At 46.9% G+C, this 23259-nt stretch overlaps 1 protein-coding gene across 1 annotated transcript; it reads left to right on the top strand.

Moving 5' to 3' along the window:
- The first annotated feature begins 787 nt into the window (after positions 1 to 787).
- cavin2b (caveolae associated protein 2b) lies at positions 788 to 11218 on the top strand. Its single transcript, XM_067260745.1, has 5 exons — positions 788 to 1649; positions 1785 to 1886; positions 8805 to 9080; positions 9399 to 9569; positions 9659 to 11218. The coding sequence occupies exons 1-5, from the start codon at positions 1194 to 1196 to the stop codon at positions 10217 to 10219; spliced, it is 1566 nt and encodes a 521-aa protein (XP_067116846.1). The 5' UTR covers positions 788 to 1193; the 3' UTR covers positions 10220 to 11218.
- Positions 11219 to 23259: the final 12041 nt, after the last annotated feature.

Here is a 23259-nt window from a genome sequence, read left to right as displayed (position 1 = left end):
TGAGCTCTAAGGTGTGGCACATGCATGCATGTGCGTGCGTGCATGTGTGTGTGTGCATGTGTGTGTGTGTGTGTGTGTGATGCACATTGCAGCTGTATGTGTTGATTGAGATTGTGTTTGTGAGACTGTGTGTGTTTGTGTGTGTGTCTATGTAGGGTGTGTGAAGGTCAGGGGTTAGGGATAGTATCTCTTCCGTTCCCATCAGCCCATGTTTTCACAGTATGCATTGCACGCACACACACACACACACACACACATACACACACACATGCTGAAAGGCCATAATGTTTCTGGTTTCCTACTCACTGTATTGTTGTGTGGAACCTCTGTGATGTCACCTCTCTCTTCCTTCCCCTCAGGGGAGCTCTCTGTGTGTGTGTGTGTCCTGTCTGTTACAGTGGGTCACAGTGGGTCATACTAGACAGTAGACACCTCTCTCTCTCTAAGCAGGGATACTGGGAAAAGGTTCCATTCTGGCACAGATGACTTCACTGTTTAAACATGGTCCCATACCCTACATACACACACACACACTGTCAGAGTGAGACCTATCGCCAGCAAGAGTGAAACAGATGTTGTTTTTCCTGAAGAATGTGATATACTGTAAAGATGTCTTCAAAGAACACACACAATTCACTCTCCCTCCCTGTCCCTTTCTCATACACAAACACACTGGAAAGTGCTGGGCTGGGTCTGCTGCCGTGGCAACAGGCTCCTCCTTCTCGCTGTGGGAGAGGCTTTTAACTCGGGGGCAAAGCTGCTCTGGTTGTGTGAGTCAGAGGAGAGAGAGAGAGGGAGAAATAAGAGAAAGGGAGTAAGAAAGTAAGAAAGAGAGAGAGAGAGAGAGAGAGAGAGAGAGAGAGAGAGAGAGAGAGAGAGAGAGAGAGAGAGAGAGAGAGAGAGAGAAAGAGAGAGAGAGGGTGATTGAAAAAAGGGGTGGGGACTGAAGGCTGAACACAGGAAAGTTTTCCCCAGGAACAACAAGTGGGAGAGGGGTGGAAAACTCCGGAGCCAAACCTCCAGCTCGACTGCAAAGCAAACAACGTAATTTGGAACACACACGGCCACTCTCTCACACACCCAGGAGAGAGAGAGGGAAGGAGAGAGAGAGAGAGAGGGTAGAGCTTTTTTCTGTGTGTGTGTGTGTCTGCTGCTTGTGTGACGGTGTGTACCTAGACTGAGCAGAGCCAGCTATGTGTGAAGACTCCGTCCAGGCAGAGAGAAGCAGCATGGTGAGCACGCACCAGAGCCAAGATCTCGTGGTCCCCAGCCCAGAGCCAGACCCACCCTTCCCCAGCCACAGCTTCACACCCTCGGGCAGCGGAGCAGCCAACGCTAGCTCCGACCATGGAGCTCCTGGAAGTCCCACCATCAAGGAGGGGTCCGGCCCTGGGATGAACCCAGCCACGGTCAACTCTGGCCCGGTCAACGCCATCACGGTGCTGACCCTGCTGGACAAGCTGGTGAACATGCTGGACACCGTCCAGGAAAACCAGCACAAGATGGAGGGCCGTCAGGCAGAGATGGAGGGCGCTGTGAGAGGAATCCAGGCGGACATGACCAAGCTGTCCAAGAGCCACACACACACCTCCAACACCGTCAGCAAGCTGCTGGACAAGAGCCGTAAAGTCTCTGTGACCATGAAAGAGGTGAGGAGAATGCATGGATAGAGGGTTGGTGTGTGTGTGGGGGGGGGGGGGAGGAGGGGGGTTGAGTGTTTTTTGAAAAACAGTGAGAAAGAAAGATCATTGGTTGTGTTTGACCTGTGTGTGTGTGTGTTCCAGGTTCGAGACAGGATGGAGCGTCAGGCTGGGCAGGTGAAGAAACTGGAGGCGAACCACGCCCACCTGCTGAAGAGAAACAACTTCAAAGTGCTTATATTCCAGGTCAGTGCAGTTTTTTTTTTTGTGTGTGTGTGTGAGGGCCGACAATTTTAGTTTTACGAGTGAGAGATAGAGAGATAAAGATTGTATGCTTGTGAGTCACACATTTGATCTTGTTCATGGGAACTTGCCTTCTGGGTGAAAGCATGGTCAGATTGCAGAGGTAAAGAGAAAGAGAGATAAAGACCGATGAATGGATTGAAAGAGAGGGAAAGGCAAAGTGAAAAAAGACAGGTAAACAGAGACAGAGAGATGCAAAGAGAGATGAAAGGAGATACCTTCATTTTGATGAGAACTGTGGTGGGCGTGGCCAAAGTTCTTCAAGAGAAGCAAATTACGTTAGAACATGAACACACATGTATGTGATTTGCCTATCAGGATTTGACATTTTGTCCTTGTTTATGTGTGTGTGTGTGTGTGTACATCTGTCTATGTGTGTGCCAGTGTATGTGTGTGTACTGTGTCTGTGTGAGTGTGTGTGTTACTCCAGTCAGTTTGTGACTCAATACTTCCATGGAGAGAAAGAGGGAGGAGGGCAGAGACAGAGAGAGAACGAAAGCATGTCTGCTTGAGGCACAGAGAGACAGAGGGGGGGTGGGGGGTGTTCCCTGTGGCTCAAGTAGGGTGTGGCAGTGGAAGAGTCGGGAGTCAGTTAGGAGGACAAGAGGTCTGGAAAAAGAGACGTGTGTATAGTGTAGTAGTGTGTGGTGTGTGTGGTGTGTTTAGTGTGTATAGTGTAGTTGTGTGGTGTGTGTGGTGTGTGTAGTGTGTATAGTGTAGTAGTGTGTACAGTGTGATCTCTTGTTCAGTATATTCTCCAACTCAACCAAGAAGTCAAACAGTTTAGAGTGTATGTGACACTTCTAACACTGCAGAGAACTTTTTAGCGATATTCTTTCTCGCTGGAGGCCTACTGATGCACACACACACACACACACACTGACACAGGCATACACACACACACAGGTTTTAATAAGCAGCGTCCTTGGAACGAATCTGCACATTCCTTAACTTTGGGCAGCATCTCTCTCTCCCTCTCTCTCTCTCCGTCTTTCTCTGATCCTCACCCTCTCTCTCTCTCTCTCTCTTTCTCACCAATGTCTCTCTATATTTAGAACTGGCAGTCGTTTCAGCTAAAATAAGAATGTTCTAGAATGCTTCATCTCTCTGATGAAGTCAGAGAGATGAAGCATTCTAGAACATTCTTATCGTTTGTACATAGTGACCAAGGTTTGCTTACTGGGTCAGGCTGACCACGTTCCAACTGCTAACTACAACTGCTAACACCCTAGAGAGAAATGTCCCAGTTGTTCTGTCTTTGATTGACAGAGCAAACCCTAATATCCAGCACCTGCTACTGTGTACATCCACTGATGGATGGATGAAAGTCTGTCGACTTTTAATCCTACCTTCCCACCCTCTCTTCTTTAAAAGCTGCCCATTATCTCTCTATCCTATTCTCTCTCTCGCTCTCTCCTTATTGAGCTGTGTTGTGGAGTGAGTGGATGTAGCATTTTAACTACATGTCCTAATATGGCTATCTTTACCCTCCAGAGAACACTGTCTGAACAGTCCTGGAGAGAGACCGAAGGGAGGAGTGGGGGGAGAGAGATGGGGAGAACAAGTGTGTGTGCGTGAGAGAGAGAGAGAGAGAGAGAGAGAGAGAGAGAGAGAGAGAGAGAGAGAGAGGAAGAGTTAGAAAGGGAGAAAGAAGAGGAGAAAGAGTTGTGGAGATATAAGGAGGAAGAGGGTGAGATAAAGTTGGGGGAGAGAGAGAGAGGTGGGGAGAGAAGAGGGTGAGGGTGTTTTCCATTGTCTTTGTGAAGTTATAATTCCTCCCCACTCATGGGGCTCATTCAGCAGACAGAGATAACTCACACACACACAAACACACACTACTAGTCTTTCCATTGACACAGTAAAGAAAAAACATCTCAGGGTGTGTGTGTGTGTGGGGGGGGGGACAGAGAGAAAGAGGGCCTGTTTACCTCAGTCATTCCCTATTAGTGGAATCCTGTATAACAATGAGAGGGATCTTGAGCCTAACAACCATGCTTCAGTTAGCTTCAATTATCTCCACTGGGGTTCAATGAAAGTTGTTTTGATCTTGAACTGAGTCTAATAACGTTGCGCATGTGTGTGTGGGTGTGTGTGTGTGTGTGTCAGGGGGGCAGAGGCAGGCAGAGACAACCAGCGCCATTCCTCTGAGCCAGGGTAAATACCAGAGGGGTGTGTGAAATATAGTGGGTTAGAGGGGAGTAAAACACTGTCTTACACACACACCCATATACACACACTCATACACTCACACACACATACACACAAACACACACTCAGGCACGCTAGAGTGTATTTTCTGATTGTTTTCAACAGTTCATGTGGATGCTAATGGCTCCCATGCTTCCCATGCAAAGAGCAGTATTTACAAGCCAAATCATCCCAAGGGATGCGTGCGTGCCTGTGTGTGTGTGTGGGTGTGTGTGTGTGTGTGTGTGTGTGTGTAGTGTGAATGTGTCTTGTGGGTGTGTCAGGGGCCATGTTTGGGGTAGCCTGTAGGGATAAATTTGATTGGTTGGGGAGGGGTTTGGTTGTCATGGTTACATGTGCAGTGAGGAATGTGGTTCCCCGTCAGTGAAGCTCCACAACCTCATCACTCTCTCTCTCCCCCTCTCCCCCCCCCCTCTCTCTCACTCTCTATCTCCATCAATCCCTCTTTCTAACTCTCTCCCTCCGTCCTTCTCTGTATGTGTGTGGAGGGTTGGGTGTCCAATATTATTGTCCTCTACACATACAAACACACAGATATGCCCTCAACATCAGACAAAAGCTGCCTTTGTCTCAATATGTTGGCCTTTGCCAAGCTCTACAAACTCTTTCTCTTTCTCTTTCTCTCTCTCTCCTGCTCTCTCTCTCTTTCATACATACACATACACATATACACATACACACACTCTCTCTCTCCTTGCGGCATGTTTACCATTACTTTGCCAGTTTAAGTCACACACACACTTGATCAGCATTCAAATAAAAAAACCGGAAATTTGTTTTTGTTTGTAAGATTGAGAGATAGAGAATGTGGAAAAAGAAATAAATCCAAATGGAGAGACAGCGAGAAACAGAGAACAACAGAGAGAAACAGAAAACAAAGAGAAAGACAAATTGAAATAAACCTGCCTAGCTACTTCGATTGGGCAATAATGTTAGAATAAAAGAAACGTGCACCAACTCATTTCCACTCACACACTCTGTCTATACAGGGAGTCAGTTGGCTGAGCGGTGAGGGAGTCGGGCTAGTAATCCGAAGGTTGCGAGTTCGATTCCCGGTCATGCCAACTGATGTTGTGTCCTTGGGCAAGGCACTTCACCCTACTTGCCTCGGGGGAATGTCCCTGTACTTACTGTAAGTCGCTCTGGATAAGAGCGTCTGCTAAATGACTAAATGTAAATGTATACATACACCTGTTTAAGACAAACTGTGAGGGAGACATCTGGACTCTCTCAGTCTTCTCCCCTTACCATAACAGTAAGAGGAGAACTACCCACTGAGCGTGGTACGGAGATATACCATACTGTCCTGTCAGTGTGTGTGTGTGTGTTTCGTGTACAGTGCTTGTGCATCATTCTGTACACGCAGGAGATTTTTGAGGTGTTAAACAAGTAAACAAGATTCAGCCACAGGATACAACTCCCTACTGACGCCAAAAATAAATAAATTGCATGTGTGATTACTCAATACCTGAGACAATGCAGCTAGGTTAGCAACAGTGTTACTGGAAAATTGGTGTGGCTAATGCTAAGCTGAATTGTAGTAGCAGAGTGTGACTCATGGTAAAAAATGATAACAGATAACTTATGCTATGCTCATTTGGTGTCACACCTAAGCAAACACAAAACATAATCAAACACACACTTGTGCTGCGCTGAATGCCACAGCCAGACCTATGCCACGCTAAATTACAGTGACAAAGCCTGGGTACTGCTAAGCTCTGTTACTACTTTAGGAAACTTGGAAGCAACAGAAGCTAAAGGCCGGGTATATCCCACCCAGCCAACCATAGACACAACAGATGTGTTGTAGAGGCACCACCGAGAGTGAGCTCACGTTACAGGTATGAGAGCGTAACTCAGGTGGAGGTAGGTAGCTCGTACCAGACGGCTGAGGGGCCAGGCTGTTTCAGGTGGGACATTCCTCTGAACCTTATCAGGAAATTCCTCCCTCAGGGGTTTTCTGCTCTGATGACAAGAGAACGGAAGGTCTGTGTTTGCGTGTGTGTGTGTGTGTGTGTGTTTGAGGGATGACTTACTGAGTGGTTTAAACTTTCCTGCCTTACAGGCTGTTCCAGTGCTGTAAGGCTGAAATCATCCCATTACCATGTGATCTACACACACACACAAACAGACACACATACATCCATCATCCATGCTCCCTATCAATGGTATTTCAGTGAGCTGTTGGCTCTCCCCACACCAGCTGGCCAGAGGGCTCTTGATAGCCCCGGAATGAGGAGGAGGTGTTCCAGAAGGAGGAGGTTTACTAGAAGGAGGAGGGGGAGATGTTCCACAAAGAGGGGGTGTTCTGCAATGAGGAGGAGGTGTCGTAGGATGAGTATGTGGTGTTCTGGAATGAGGTGTTCTAGAACGAGAGGGTTTTAGAATAATTTGGCTTTTTGACGTTCAGTTCTGACCAGAACAGATTGAAGCCTCCCAACAGGGCAGTGTGGTGACAGAGAGACTGAGACCATACCCCTGCTTTCAGAGGACAGAGACGACAAAGTTACCCGGACAATAAGGAAATCAGGGCCAAAGTGTGCTTGTGTGTTGTGTGTACGAGTGAGTGTGTGTATGTGTGTGCGCTTGTATCAAGAGAGATGCTGCAGTATCGACAGTGTGCTCTTGCTGTGAGAATCTTAGTCGTTATCGTTGAAGGTAAAGATTCCGAAACTCCTGCATGTCTAGCATTCCAGGATCTTTATGTATGTCTGTGTGTGCATATGAGTTGCACCACAGCAAGATGGGAGTGGCACTCCTAACCCCTCCACCATAATTTTCCTTGAGTCAGTCACTTCTCTCTTCACCTCACCTCAACACCTAGTCAGCCTGCTATTTCTCTCCTTTACTCTCCCTTTCACCTTCACCACTCAGCACCTCTCTCTTTCTCTGTCCCCCATTCTTTCACATCTCCTCTTTGCTCTCTCTTCCATCTCTCCCTCCCTTCTTCCTCTTCACTTTCTCCTCACTTTTCCTCTCCTTTCCTTCCCACTCTCTTTCTCCGCTCCGCACTCCTTTTTCTTCTTCCCTCTCTCCTCTCTCCTTTCCTCTCCTCTCCTCTCTCCTCTCTCCTCTCTCCTTTCTCCTTTCCTTTCCTCTCCTCTCCTCTCCTCTCTCCTCTTTCCTCTCTCCTCTCTCCTCTCTCCTCTCCTCTCTCCTCTCTCCTCTCTCCTCTCTCCTCTCCTCTCCTCTCCTCTCTCCTCTCTCCTCTCTCCTCTCTCCTCTCTCCTCTCTCCTCTCTCCTCTCTCTCCTCTCATCTCTCCTCTCCTCTCACCTCACCTCACCTCACCTCTCCTCTCTCCTCTCTCCTCTCTCCTCTCTCCTCTCTCCTCTCTCTCCTTTCCTCTCCTCTAACCTCACCTCACCTCACTTCTCCTCTCCTCTCTCCTCTCTCTCCTCTCCTCTCTCCTCTCTCCTCTCCTCTCTCCTCTCTCCTCTCTCCTCTCTCCTCTCTCCTCTCTCCTCTCTCCTCTCTCTCCTCTCTCTCCTCTCTCCTCTCTCCTCTCTCTGTGGCTCTTACCTCCAGTCTGGCAGACCTCCAACTCGGGGTGGAAACTCTGAGTGCTGCCTCGCCTTGGCTTCCTTCCCTCCACTATGTGTGTGTGTGAGTGTCTGTGTGTGAGTGTGTGTGTGTGAGTGAGTGAGTGTGTAGCTATGCTTTGGCTTCCTTCCTTTGTTTCTAACCATTCTTTTGCCTTGTTTCCAACATCCCACTGCATGTGTGTGTGTGTGTGTCCTTTGTGACGTACATTATCTATCAGTGATACTTTAGTTGCCAATGGTGCAGCCTTGCTCAGCCACATAACCCTTATCATGGTAGGACTGTGTTTCCACCCGTGTGTGTGTGTGTGTGTGTATGTGTAACTTGTACATTCCATCCACATTGCAGAGACTTTCTGGCCTTGTGTGGGTCAAATATGGAGGGGTGTGCTAACTCTTTAAAGGGAGAAAAGCTGATTATTTCACCACAAAATAAAAACATGCCAGGCTCCCCTCGTTCTACAATCTAATCTTCACTCTACAGTAATAAAACACTGCCACCCCCCCCCCCACACACACACACACGTTCACTGAACAACCCCACCCCTAACACACAGTCCAACAGTTTGAGAATCACTAAACAGACACACTGACTTGTAGGTCCACTACTGTCTCTGCCCTGTTTAACGGAATCCAATAAGTGGTGTTGAAACTCGCAAGCTTTTGTTATACATCGTCAGCATTCCAAAGTTACCAGCAGCTTGGTTGTCATGTCCATAATGAGTTGGTCCATTCCATGTGTGTGTGTGTGTGTGTGTGTGTGTGAGAGAGAGAGAGAGAGAGAGAGAGAGAGAGAGAGAGAGAGAGAGAGACACTGTTTCCTCAGCCAAGTAGAACATGTTTTCTGTCATTATACCGTATGTGGGGACACAGCAGAGGCATGTGAATGAAGAACGTCCTCCTCTCCTCTCTCGTCCTGTGCCACCTCTCACCCTTCTCTTCCCTCCTCCTTTCATGTTCCCGCCTCTCCTTCTCTGGGCCCCCGCCCTTTCTGCTCCTGCTTACCACTCTCCCTCCCTGTGCTCCTCTTCCTCCTCTTCCTCCCTCTTTCCCCTTCCCCTTCTCCTGTCCCTCATCTCTCACCCTGGGCCGCTTTCTCCCTCGTCCTGTAGGAGGAGAACGAGATTCCCTCCAGTGTGTTTGTGAAGGAGCCAGTGCCGTTCCCTCATGAGCTGGAGGAGGGGGAGGGGGAGGAATCCAAGGGCGTCGTGGTTGACGCCAACCGCTCTCAGGAGGAGGGGCTCCACACCATCGACCTGTCCTCGGACGAGGATGTGGGGCTGGAGGCGGAGAATGAGGAGGAGGGGCTGGAGGAATTGCACGAGCTGTCAGGAGAGCCCCTGGAGAGATCCAGGGCTGACAAGTTCAAACGCTCCAGCTTGAAGAAGGTGGGTGATGGAGGGAGGGATAGGGGGAGGGAGAGAAAGAGAGAGTGAAGGAGAGAAAGGGTGGGGGGGCTGAGAGGGAGAGAAAGAGAGAGTGAAAGAGAGAAAGGGTGGGGGGGCTGAGAGGGAGAGAAAGAGAGAGTGAAGGAGAGAAAGGGTGGGGGGCTGAGAGTGAGAGAAAGAGAGAGTGAAGGAGAGAAAGGGTGGGGGGCGGCTGAGAGGGAGAGAAAGAGAGAGTGAAAAAGAGAAAGGGTGGGGGGGCTGAGAGGGAGAGAAAGAGAGAGTGAGCTTGGTAAAGACTATCTTGGTTTTGTCCTCCAGGTGGACAGCTTGAAGAGGGCCTTCTCCAAACAGAACATAGAGAAGAAGATGACCAAGATCAGCACCAAGATCGTGTCTCAGGAGAAACGAGACAAGATCAAGAAGACCCTGAGTCCCAACAACCAGAAGAGCCTCTTCAAGGTGTCCCCTCTCACCTTCAGCATCAGGAAGGTAAGTACACACACACACATACACACACACACAAAAACACACATGCCAGGAGTGATTCTCTCTCTAACCCTCCAACCCTCCCTTCATAGAGGCGGGAGTCAGAGGGCCCGCATGAAGCCGAGGCGGAGGGCTCGGCGCCCTCGGAGGGCGCCGTAGCCTCCATCGAGCTCTCCCCGGTGGGCAGCCCCGACCAGGACCTCACCTTCACTGAGGTGCACTCCCAGCTGGCCCCAGAGCTCCAGGACGAAGGCAACGCCCTGGAGAGGGAGGAGCCAGGTGCTGCGCCAGAGTCCAATGGCGTACCAGAATCGGAGGAGATTCCGGAATCCGACATTCCAAAGGAGGAGCTGTTAGTGAGGGAGGAAGTGAGGGAGGAAGTGAGGGAGGAAGTGAGCGAGGCGTATGCCCTCTCCGCCACCCTCCCGCAGGAAGATTCCCTGTCAGCCCCGCCCTGCAATCAGGAAGAAGAGGAGGAGGAGGGGCAGAATGAGAAGGAAATAGTGGTGGAGCAGAAAGAGGAGGAGCAGAAAGAGATAGAGCAGGAAGAGGAGGAGAAGACAGAGGTGGAGCTGAAGGAGGTGGAGCAGAAAGAGGAGAAGGAGAAGGAGAGCCCAGTGGAGGAAGCCCAGCCTGAAAGTATCACTTCTTAGAGCATTCCCCTTACTCCACCCTCACAGACACACACACACACACAAACTGGCACTCCATACTCTCACTTACTTTTAAGCACACATTTAGTATAATCTACTAGCATCCCCTTCTTGTACGACACATCCTCTTTAGAATCCCCTGTCAGGTCCAGGCACCTGCCCTCAGTTTCATACTCATACACATTGAAGCAATAGCACGTCATGTTTGTCTATCCTAGTGTGTGTTTCTGAGTGTGATTGTTGTGTTTGCATGCGTATGTCAGCGTGTGTGTGTCAGTGTGTGCGTGTCAGTAGGTTGGTTTGTTTTTGTGTGGTTGTCTGTGCATCTATGTGTGTCGGGGGGGGGGGATTGCGTGTGTGTGGGTCTGTCTGCGTTTGTGTGTTACTGTGTACGCTAGCGTGCTTGATGTATTCCAGGGCAGGTGTCTGTACCACATGTGAAGTGGGATGAGGATGTGTGAAATATTAAAATCTCCTTAAAGCTAACGCTAAAAGAACTTATGAACCCTGTGTCTGTATGTATCTCAATGCTAACCTATGTTGTGTGAATAATATATAAAAGAACTGGTGACTCGTTCCTTTAGGCCAACAGGTGAAAGGCACCATTGTGAGCAGTGTACTGCACTGTTACGACCTCACAAAAGCCCACCACAGCACAATGTCCACACGCTATTCTTCATCTCTGAGTCTACTGACAACAGAAATGAGATACTAGCAGTAGATGATGAGTTGAAAGTAGGGTCAGCGTGAGTCTAACTCCTAGAATGTCGAAGTAATACTGTGAGTTATTTTGGCTTTAAGTAACGTGTTGCCAAAGTGTTGTGTCATTTCTATAATAGCCTGACTTGTTTCACGGATAAAGACGTTATCTCTGGTGCCAAAGAAGTTTCTCTTGAGGATGTGGTTCACAACTGTAACTGTTGTATTACTGTGATGACAGCCATGTTTCCCTCTTTGGGATTACTCCGAATAAAAACTAAATAAAGAACTTGTAGCTGACCCCTCCTCCAGAGCCTTCCATTCATTTCCTTGGATTACAAGAGAGACCGTACCCATGGTAACCCTTTTAATGACAGTTGGTCTTGCCCTTGGCTAGTTTTACGAGCTGGGAGGGCGACAGACTCGAACTAGACTGAGATTAGATCCTCCACAGGTTCAGGAAATAGGCTTAGACCAACAGGGTTCCCATGAGGAGAAATCCTGGAAGAGATCTCGTGCCAATTAACAAACCAGGTCATAGGTAGGGGAACATCCATTGGGGAGGATTCCCTTAAAGCTTCTTAATCTGTACATGAACCTATGAGTGTCCTCAGACTATCCAGGCTCCTGGACTGTAGGTCCACATGCCTCCTTATTGGCTGTCTGGTTTCCCGGTCGCTGGTTTCCTGTCGTCCCTGTGGTAGCTGGCCTATCAGATCATGTCATTGAAATACTGGGAAGTTATCCGGTCCAAACTGGTTTCCCAGGTTGAGGACATGTTCTAGGACTAAATGTGTCCAAAACTTCCTCCCTTCCGCCCTTCCTTAGAAATCCCAGATCTGGCACGAGTTGAGAGATAACTTTAGTGTATGGAAGCTTTTCTATTCCTATCTGATAGTATTCAAACTGTGATTTTCATACTTCAAGGAGCAGAGGAAGAACACTTTTAGTCAAACAACTCAAACATGGAGAGGGCAACCGCCACCAGCTGTTCCTGTCTCCAACAACAACACCGCCTCACAGCTAGGAACTGAGGCCATGCACTTTCCCCCACTCAGGTCTAGCACATCGTGCAGAATAGCACATTGTATTCAACCTTTGAGAAATAAATCACACCCATATTCTAGCTATGAGCCAGGCATTGTGAAGTTCAGCACTTTTCAGTTCAACAAAGACAAATCTTCAGCCAATCAGATGCACCTGTGGAAAACGTGTGAGTACAGGGATTGGTGAGAGTACACCTGTTTGTATGTTGCTTGGATAAAATAGTCTACTAAATGAAAACATTTAATGTAAAATGTACAGAAGGAAGTTCAAGAACTCTGGAACTAAGGAACTCTGAATCACTTCTTTGGAACTCTGGTTTCCAGATGGAATGTCTAAATTGTGACATCACTTTATTTTAGAAATGGTGCTGATACAGATCCATACTGCCATCTAGTGGGCTTTGTTTGGTACTGCACCAACTGGAGTATTTTCTCTGTCAGCGTCAGGCAATAGTGTGTCAAGCATCTTTGACCACGAGGTGGCGCTGTACATCAAATAATCTACAAAAATATCATACCTGTAGCTTCATTCAGAAAAATCTGTGACGATGTGGTGAGAAGAGGTGGAGTTTAGAGTTATGAGGATATGTATTTTGCCTGTGGTTGTGGATGTCGACATACTTATCTATATTTTTTCCTTTTGATATGGGGAATGAAGACCATCTAAAAGGTCCATACCAACAATAACCAGCTGTTTTTTCTCCTCTTTTTTTTTACCAAGCAATAAAGATATAGTACGATTAAAAACACAGACCCTGTTCCAATAGTCTTAACCGTGATCCTTGTCTTCACCTTTTTACAACCACTGGTCCATTGTTATAACCGTAGCCTTGTTCTAATAGTCTTAACAGAGATCCTTCTCTCCTTTCTTGGGTGATCATCACACATGTGACAACTGACTGGAGTTGATTGGTTGCAGCTGTGTAAGAATTGGGCCTACAGTATGGTAAGCTGGTTCCTGACTGGATAGATCAGATGTGAGAACTCTGTGATGTCACGTCCTGTCCGCCAGCCCCAAGACAGATGAGTCAGGGGCCTTCATGTGGTGTGTGGGCGACCAGTGTCTGACTGAGGTGGGGGGTCTGGGCGGGTGTGCACCACATCCTCAACCTCTCCTCATTCCCTTTCCACCTCTCCTCCCCACTCAGTTCCCTTTGCCCCAGTCTACTTCCCCCTCTCCTCCCCACTCAGTTCCCTTTGCCCCAGTCTACTTCCCCCTCTCCTTCCCACTCAGTTCCCTTTGCCCCAGTCTACTTCCCCCTCTCCTTCCCACTCAGTTCCCTTTGCCCCAGTCTACTTCCCCCTCTCCTCCCCACTCAGTTCCCTTTGTCCCAGTCTACTTCCCCCTCTCCTCCCCACTCAGTTCCCTTTGCCCTAGTCTACTTCCCCCTCTCCTTCCCACTCAGTTCCCTTTGCCCCAGTCTACTTCCCCCTCTCCTCCCCACTCAGTTCCCTTTGCCCCAGTCTACTTCCCCCTCTCCTCCCCTGCAACGCTTTCTCTCCCCACAACCTGCTCTTCTCCTTCTTTACCCCTCTCGCCTCACCCTTCATATTTGTTCCTCCCCTTGTCTCCCTCTCCTCACCTCTCCTATCTTCTCGTCTCTTCACCTCTATTTGCCTCTCCTCACCTCTCCTCCTCACCTCCTATCCTCTCTCCCCCTCTTCATCCATGCCTAAGGACACAGGAGCTAGTAGACCTAGACAAGGTCCAGGCTGACTCATTGTCTGGGTCCAGTATCTCTGCTTGTGGTTTTTAAAAGTAAACATGTTTAGACTGCGTGTCTAATGTATGTATGTTCCCTATTAAATCCAATGACCCTACCCACGCAATGTTTTGCTGTGTTAATAGAAACATCGCTCCAGGCCAAGAGATAAGACAAGATCTTACTGGTTTTGCCTACGTTCAAGCATGAAGCAGCTGAACAATGTACAATGTCTGAGATTGTCTTCCTCTTCAGTGACAACCTTAGCAGGATCTACACTGCAGGCAGCGACACTATCTAGAATGACAGGCCCGGACCCACACATCACCTGGTGCAGTTCAGGACAGTGACTCACCTGCGTGGGCGGACTAGGTTCCGAGGATGAGACTCAAGGCATTGTGGGATAGGGTGCGAGGGGGCGGGAGGCAGAGGAAGGGAAGGCGGAGTAAACAGAAGGGGATTTCTTCCCACACTTCCCATTTTTTCTGTGTGGTCAGTCCTGGGTTGGTGCTGAGAGCTGATTGGATGTTTGACATGGCCTGATGGCGGCACAGTGGCGGAGGGTGTTGACCCGGAGGTGTGAATCACCAGACACGTCTACAGTCTGAGCATGGGTAAACCACCCCCTCGGAAGAGAACTCCAATGAAGAGAATGAATGAATGAATGAATGAATATATGAATGGATGAATGGATGGATAGACAAATGAATGACTGAATGAACAAATACGACAAATACTTGATCTTCACTACCTGCTTCCCACCAGTGGATGAATGGACGAATCTGGAAATAATCAACGCATTTATGAATCAATAACTGAACTGAATGTGAAATAAAAATTAAATAAAATGAAACAACCAACAAAGAACTCCACATCAGTTCACATCACCAACATTCCATGTGCGGAACACAACTTAGTATGAATGTAACTCAGCCGACTGATGCAGCTGACAAAGAGATGGTTTTGCACAGCAGAACCCCCCACATAACGCTCTGAAACAGTCCGGGAGTATCGGTCCCGTTCTTGAGTTTCAGCGCCTAGTTAGACAGCCTTGACGAGTCACCTTCTCCTCGACCAGGATCATTATGATGTCATGGTTCACTGGCCAGGGGACTCAAACTGAGCAGGAATTTTACTGGCAGATTCCGATGTTTCAGAGTCCACAACTGGGCTGTTAAATGAGTCGTTTGCCTGACTAGGGAGGCCACAATGTTTCCCAGACATTTGGGGTTAAAGGTGATAAATCGTTTTGAAGTTGGATCTTGAGTTTGTCTGCCCCATCCATGTCAATGGTTGTCCGGAACCACACATTTCATGAAATTAACTATTTGTGAAAAATACTGAACAAATATTTTCCAGAATCATAGTCTGGAGGAAGTCTGGAATCTGTCTATGACATCATCAATGATGACGTCATTCCCTGGAGGTTCCTTTAGCATAAAGCTGTCCTAAGCCTATGTTAAACACACCCCCCATTTAGTCAATTTTGCTAAATTGCTGTGGGAAAACGTATAGTATTATTTTCTCCAACGAACTGTAGAGAAACATAATGTCCCATCCATCCCACAGCAAGACAGAACAACTTCTGCTCTGTATAATGATGGGATCCATAACCCAGTGATGGTCATTTGATTAGCTACATACAGTAGACCTCTATCTCCCAGCCTCCTGCCTCACTATCTTCTCTATTTGTCTCCTTTCTCACCCCTTTCCTCCTCAGACTACCTCCTGTCCTGTCACTGACGGATCTGATCTTATCCCACACAGACACACACTACCTCTCCGTTTCACCCTTCACTCCTGCTCTGTCCCCTCCTTCCTCCCCCAGCTCACCCTCTCTTATTCTCTGCCTCCTCCTTCTCCCACTCCTCCTCTCGCCCACTTCCTTCCCATAACCACTGCCCTTCCCTCCCTCCCTCTCTCTCTCTCTCTCTCTCTCTCTCTCTCTCTCTCTCTCTCTCTCTCTCTCTCTCTCTCTCCCTATCCCTCTCTTTCTGTCTATTTAATTCCTCCCGGTTTCCCACTGCCTCCCTCACCCTCACCTCTGATTTCTCTCCTCCCTCTCCCTCTTTCACCCTCTCTCTACTCTCTACATGTCTCCTCCCCCTCCCCTTCTCCCCCCCTGCCCCCTCTCTCCCCCCCTCTCTCTAGCCAGAGGCATGTATATAGAGAGCAGACGTTTGGCTTTTAACAGAGCGTCCCATTCATTGTCATTAGCTGCTGATGTGATGTAGTCAGATGGAGCGGGACATGACCTCATACCCAGCAGCTCTCCAGCACTGTAAAGGGGTAGAGGAACCGGGGGGCGGGGGGGGGGCTTAGGCTCCTCCCCTCTCCCGTCCAACATGTTACGGATTGGTTGTCATCCGAGGGGCATTGCTAGGATGTGATTACAGTCAATCTGCCAAAGGCTTCATTTAGGATGTGGCCCAGTCAGTCAGCGTGGCTCAGTCAATCACCACCTCAATCGTCTGTCACTCACTCGACTGTCTCAATTAAAGCTGGTGGCACGCTTCAAGCTTGCATGCTTTTTAGACTGCATGGTCGATGTACTTCCTTCTTTAATGTAAGCTTTATGGTAGAGTGTCACCAATGTAGACCAGGAGACTGTCTGCTCCACAATGGCTGCCATCGTATTTACACCCAGTTGCACTGTGCTGAAGGTGATGGATGTTCATCTGAGCCAATACCCCAGAGTAAGTCTCTCAGCAGATTAGAACCAGTCAGTGAGAGGATCAATTCCATCTCCATCACTCCGTCGCTCAGAGATGATGTCACCCCCACTGAACGCAGGGCGCCGTGGAAACGGGCGCTGATGGACCTGAATCATCACATTAGCTGTCTTTGACTCACGTCTCCCTGGCCTCTCCTGGGACTGTAGATCCCATTACAGAGCCATAGTGTGTGTGTGTGTGTGTGTGTGTGTGTGTGTGTGTGTGTGTGTGTGTGTGTGTGTGTGTGTGTGACTGTATGTGTGTGTGTGCAGGGGGTCATTCAGAGAGACTGGGTAACTCATTCCAGACCATGGATAAAAAATATAATTTGAAATACTTCTAAGCACTTTAGTGTTGGCTTAAGTTTGCCTCAAGTGTCAGGTAGGTGGTAACAGTCCATTGGTTCGATGCTAGGCAAGGAAAAAGTTTTAAAGTACAATATGTGTACGCATTTGGACCCAGTTTTGACTGTTAAAGTAAGACAGACAAAGGCTCTAAATTTGTTTATACATGTTTCGAGTGACCTCTTTCTTTCTTTCTCTCTCTCTCTACCTGAGTGTCCTGAAATGGCATTAAGGTCTGCTCTGACCTCCACCAAGGGGAAAGTGTCCTATAAAGTCCTCACAGAGCCAACGATCACCTTCGTTCCAGTATTTGGGTGAGACATTCCAGGGATATTTGCTGTGTGTGTCTCATCACCCAGGGGAACAGTAATTGTTTGCAATGACCTCATCGGAATGCTGAGGTGAGTGTTTTCCCGTATAAAACTCTAAAATAGAACTAGGAACTGGAGACATTCTGGAATGGGTTCTACGGATGACCGGTTGAGGAATCTAGGGCTGACATCCCCCCCTGACAGGGAAGGACAAATAGAATGGAGAGAATGTCATGTTAGACATCACAGTGTCAAAGGTGTTTGTGTGTGTGTGTGTTATGGCTCAATCTAATAGCAATCCACATCATGGATTCATTGAAAGGAATTTCACCACTTGTCACACACACATACCAAGTTATGTTTACAAACTTGAAACTGGTCATCACACACTGGCCAGTTACTGTAGACAATACCAACAAAATACATTTTGTAATAATTAGTACAGTTTATCGATCTACTTTACAGTATTTTGTATGACCTGAATGATGGAACAGTTTAATACAGAGAACTGATAATGATGTGTACATTGTCCTTCACGACAATCTTTTATACATTTCTATGTACACAGTGTAATTTTTATTACAAAAATAAATAATTGTCAGTTAGATAAATACTCATCATGTCTCACAAGTGTTTTCTGTAACAAGAAGGAATTTATCCAAGAGGCCATTCATAAACATGAAGTGCTTTGATGAGAAGCACACACTTGTCTTTGAACCTGCAGGGAGAGAATGCCTCTTCAAATACTCGACATTCTTGTCGAGTTTTCCATTTATTCCTGGCAGGATGCAGACTGCAGGTCAGCTACAGACATCTTGTTATTGCAGACACACACACACACACACAGGTATCCATGCAACCCTGCTCAGCTTTAACTGGGCCAGTCTTCCCACCCATATTTGGAAGTAAGGAGGGGGAATCCCCAACGATGATGTCACAATGGGTGGTTTCCATAGTGCCAGCAGAGAGTTTACAATCTGGAAGCAATGGTTGTGAATGAGCTGACTTAATACACATTTCAAACTGCTAAGGAAGTTAACAGGGCACTTTTAATTTCGCAATTGTTCTTAGAGAAACACACAATTAAAAGTTCACAATAATAAATTACACGTATAAACATTAATGAAATTCCATAGCTAACCTCACATTCAGAGCCCAAATCACTTCCCTCCACTCTTCTGACAGAAGGAGTCTATAGGAGGAGTGTTTAGAATAGTTTTCAGATGGAAAACAAAAACAGTGTCCACATGTGCCGGGCACGTAACAGGGATCAGGACGTCTGAGCCGTGAGGAGGCTGCTCGCTGCTCAGTGGCAGACAGAGCAGGTCATCAACCCAGGGTTGTTCAACTCTGTCTGAGCGCCTGCTTGCCTCCACAGACTCTGCTGGAAGCCTCCATGGGCTTGAACATAAACAAACGGCCGAGCCAAAGATCATTATCACAGGGAGATCTGACTCTGTAACTATGAAAACGTAAATGTTTTTTTCCCCCTTATTCTCAAAAGGCCTTCTTTTACTTTGTGTGTGTGTGTGTTTGCGTGTGTGTCTGTGTTTGTATGTGTTTGCTTATGTTTGTTTGGTGTGTGTGTATGTGTGTGTTAGAGAGAGAGAGAGAGAGAGAGAGAGAGAGAGAGAGAGAGAGAGAGAGAGAGAGAGAGAGAGAGAGAAGAGAGAGAGAGAGAGAGAGAGAGAGAGAGAGAGAGAGAGAGAGAGAGAGAGAGAGAGAGAGAGAGAAGTTGAATGAAACTAACATTAATATAATTTAAGTAAATTTCTCCTTAGTTACTTTGCTGACCTCATACACTCCCTGCTGGAGATCTGAGTAAAGCTGAAAAAAGCTGGGAAGACGATAATGCTTAAATGAGACATGGAGACAGGAATGAGATGCATAACTAGACACTGTAGTACTGGGGCATGGAGGGTACTGGAAGTGAGCGAGGAGAGGGCAGATAGAAGGTGTTGACCTTCAGGTTTGGGACAGGTCCCTGGGCACTGGGAGTGTCAGAGAGAGAGGCAGGCCTGTCATTTCCCTGGCGCCCACAGGGCTGGGCAGTGTGTGTATGTGTGTGTGCGTGTGTGGCACATGTGGGTGTGTGCGAGTGAAAATATTCAAGGGGAGCGAGAGAGAAAATAAAAAATTGAAAGAGATAAAGAGGACTGAAAATGTGTCCTTTAATTAACTCCATGTTCTCTGCGAAGGGGAAGACCCACGCTGGCCGAGATCCCAGGACCAAGACCACCCCACCCTGGAGTCAACACACAGAGCCCCTACGTTTACCACCAACTCGCTCTAAAATGACGATCCAGGCCTGGTTTCCTCCATTGATTCTCACATGTGGCGGCTTGCCTCATATTCTACCCTCCAGGTAAACCTACAGGAAGAAAGCACTGCTCTCAATACCTGCTGTTCAACCCCCCTCCATTCACTTGTGTCTCGTTCACTGGGGCCGAGGTCGGGCTGTAACGGGAAGCTACAGGACGGAGAGGGCACCAGAGCGGTTTGTATGGTTGGGTTTGCTTGTCCCTGAGGAGAAGCGTGCCTGCTGATTATCCTGTGGGTTAATGGCCCGTACTGCCGAAGAAGACAGGCTTGGAGAGGTGGGGGTTGGTCGTGGTGGTGGTGGGGGGGTTGCACTTACGTTTAAGCCTGCCGGCCAGAGTAGGCAGTGATGACACAGCACAATGAGGTCATCCATTATGACATCAGAGTTTGGGTGGTGGCCAGAGGAGACGGCAGGGGGTTTTCAGAGCTCAACCTACCCCCCCCCCACACACACACACACCTCACCCCCCTTAACCCCGCCTACCCAGGCATGATCTCCTTCTTTCTGTCTTTCTTTGTGTCTTCTGTTTCGCCTGACTGTCTGTTTATCTGCATTTTCTCTCTTTTTCTTTTTCCAAGACTGTTAAGTTCTTTTCGAACTCTGTTCTATTCTCCTCTTATATCCGTACTCTCAAGTACACTCTTGTTGTCTCTGCTTTTATTTTCTTTCTTCCATCCACGACTCCTTTCCCTCATTCTCTCCACTCCCACAGCCTTCCTCAGCCCTCCTGTCCAACTCAGTTAGAATGTTGCTATGTGACGGAGAGCCTACACTGACACCAGCCATACGCAGTGTACCAGGGACATTACCAGAAGCAAGGCCACCAGCCTCCTGTCCTAATGTCTCTAATGCCACCAACGCGTGCCCAAACTCGCGCCCAGCATCACGTTACTCTGGCACGGCTGTGTGCGATGTCCGAACCACTGAGTCTTCCTGAAGTCAGAAATGTCAAACATTTGCAGCCGTTTGCTGCGGTAGTCCGGCCATGCTTGTGGGGAGCAGCTGTGGTGGATGCATTCAATCAAAAAAAAACTCAACTTCAGACTGTGAAGATAGTAGATGTTTTTCAATTTGGCACCGTTTCTCAATCCGAGCATACTTAGCTACAATTAATCTGAATACACACACACTCATATATGTATGTATATCAGAGTCACACCACACAGTTGTGTGTTCCCTAGACATCCAGACTTAAGAGCTGCTGACAACTTGTTCTGCTGTTATTTTTGTACATTGCTTCGGCCATATTTGTTATGCTGCCGTATCAGGGCTCCATCATGCCGCTGGCTGTCTGAGTTCATCTCTGAACTATCTAACACCACTTATGTACAATGTATGTAGCTCCAAATACTGATCCAGTTCAAATCCTAATCATCAATTCAGGTCACATGGGTCACTTGTCACCTCAACAATGCACAGTTTGTCTGTGGATGTTGTGGAAGTTGTGGAATCATAGAATCACTGAGTTATAGAACATGTAATCATGTCATTATAGATTCATGGATTGTTTGAATCCCAGAATCATTAAATTACGGAATCATGGAGATTTGGAATTATGAAATCCTGATGTTAGAAGCTGATTCATTATTTCCAGATTACTGGTGTAAGAGAGCATGGGCCAAGTTCTGTGTGTGAGAGGCTTGACCAAAGAGATGGAGATATTGTAATTGAAGAGGGTAGCAACTAGCCCTTATAAATAGGTGGGAGAGCCCACACATGAGGTATGATTGCTCAAGAAATGCAGACAAACATTTAACTTGATGGGACATGAAGAAAGATATAAATAGACTAGGACAGGACAGGGGGTGAGACTATGATATATAACACCTCTCCACTGGGACATCTGACTCTGTTGATTTCAACACTCATGCTCACATTAGCCAAAATCTGAAAGATTTGTCATTTATATTTCAAATATTATTTTAGGCTGATCCGTTTTAATATGTAATGGTATAGTTCAATGCCCAGAGTTAGGCTATGCTGATGTAAAAGCTAATGTTCAGATATCATTGGATTAACAACGTGCGACAACGCTGAAAGAAAGTGTGATGATACAAATTATTATAAAACGTTACACCTGGATATAATCTCATAGTGTAGGCCTATACATCAATCAAGAAGCACACAGTATCTGTTTCCCAAAGTAGGTCAGAGTTTGCGTGGGTCGTTTCTTCTGGAGGACATGAACAGATGCGGAATGGCATAAGGCGTAGCAACTGGAAGGCGTGGGCGTATTGTTTCTTAAATATTTTCAATGAATTGCAACCTAATGTCATGTTTACCGTAACAGACACATGCTTAACTTATAAACGATTATTAAAATTGGTCTTTGACAGAAACATATGACCGTGAGTGATATTGGCTACTAACTTGTCTGACGTTCATATGTCTATGACCTTTTAGCAACTTTAATAACGTCCAAACAACGTTTTAAGGACATCCTAAGGATAACGTCACGGTATAACCTATAGGTTACCAAATAAGAACGTCACCGAATGTCCCCAGGACGTCCCTGGTTAGCTGGGTAGTCTCTTATCAGTAGTCTAGATGATAGTAGCAAATCCATTCTAGCAGCAACTTCAATTCCTATATTCTCAGCGCAAATTCATTAGTTCGTGAATTCTATAGCCTATAGTCTAGTCTTAATTTAATTATATCTAATATATATTGTAAACGTGCCAAGAAACACCTAGCAGAGCTCGTGTTTAGGAAAGGAAACTGTTCCTTGAATATATATCTTCCCAAATCTAGGCTTTAGGGTAAACCAAACAAGCATAGGCTATTAAAACGTGAGACTATTAAAACTATTATGCTTGTTTAGGGTAAACCAAACAAGCATAGGCTATTAAAACGTGAGACTATTAAAACGAAGTTTAAAATGTATTTTTCACGAAGGAGGTGAGGCTAAAGATTTGGATAATTTAAATACAAAACGTGATTTATGAGTTCAACGAACACCCAGTTCGTTACTTACACAGTAAGTAAAAAACGAGGTAGAGGGCTATTAATTAAATAGAAATAGGCCAAGACTCCAATATATTTTTCAGCATGTTATTTGCGCCTTAAAAATTAACCAGCCTACAATGAACTTGATCAATTTGTGCATTGTTTAGGGCTCACAACTTGCAATAATCACTTGTTAAAAAACACGTGATTCATGTAAACGTATCGTAGGGCGGATGATATTTAAGGGTCCGTCTACTGTAAATTGGTGGGCGGTTCTCCTGTAACCGGTTCTACTCACCGAATCTCGTGCGCTTGCCAGTTTCCCTCCAACTAGCCCCATACCGCTCCGCCTCTCGCCCTCGCTACACTGGCGCATCTGCCTATAAATACGGTACGCGACTACCACAACTAAAAAGACGAGTTCTTCGAACCACATCCACAGAAACGAATGTCTACTTATTTAATTTCTGGACTGCATTCACGGGATATGGCTGTTCTAACTGTATTGGACAATCTTCACGCACTTAAATGGATATATCCATTCACTTGTTCAAAGGTCTCGCCACGCGTCTTTGACTTGTATCACCACGGACGCCGTTGCCAGAGGGATTACAATCCAACTGTCAACAATAAGGGAAACCTTTTTTATTCAAAAGTATGTGTAACTACTCTTTCTTCATGGCGGTATTCATAACAATCTACCTGATAACCTTATCTCTTGCGTTTTCCTTTCCAGATTTATTGAAGCAAAACTCTCCAGACAAAACTCTCTGATGTTCCAGATTTATAAAATGTTTTAGCTTTGCAAAGTTTCATGAAAGAGAGGCGTATGTGTGTGTGTGTGTGGCCTTGTGGTGCTGAAGCAGCGCGGAATGGTTTGTGTGTGTATTATGGGATGCAGGCCTTCCTGTGCTGTTCCAGTAACACCTGGAGAAAAAGATAATGGCGTGACAG

This window comes from Osmerus mordax, chromosome 22, assembly GCF_038355195.1.
Source record: "Osmerus mordax isolate fOsmMor3 chromosome 22, fOsmMor3.pri, whole genome shotgun sequence".
Taxonomy (NCBI): Eukaryota; Metazoa; Chordata; class Actinopteri; order Osmeriformes; family Osmeridae; genus Osmerus; species Osmerus mordax.
Note: the sequence above shows the minus strand (reverse complement) of the source record. Positions and strands in the feature narration are given on the sequence as shown.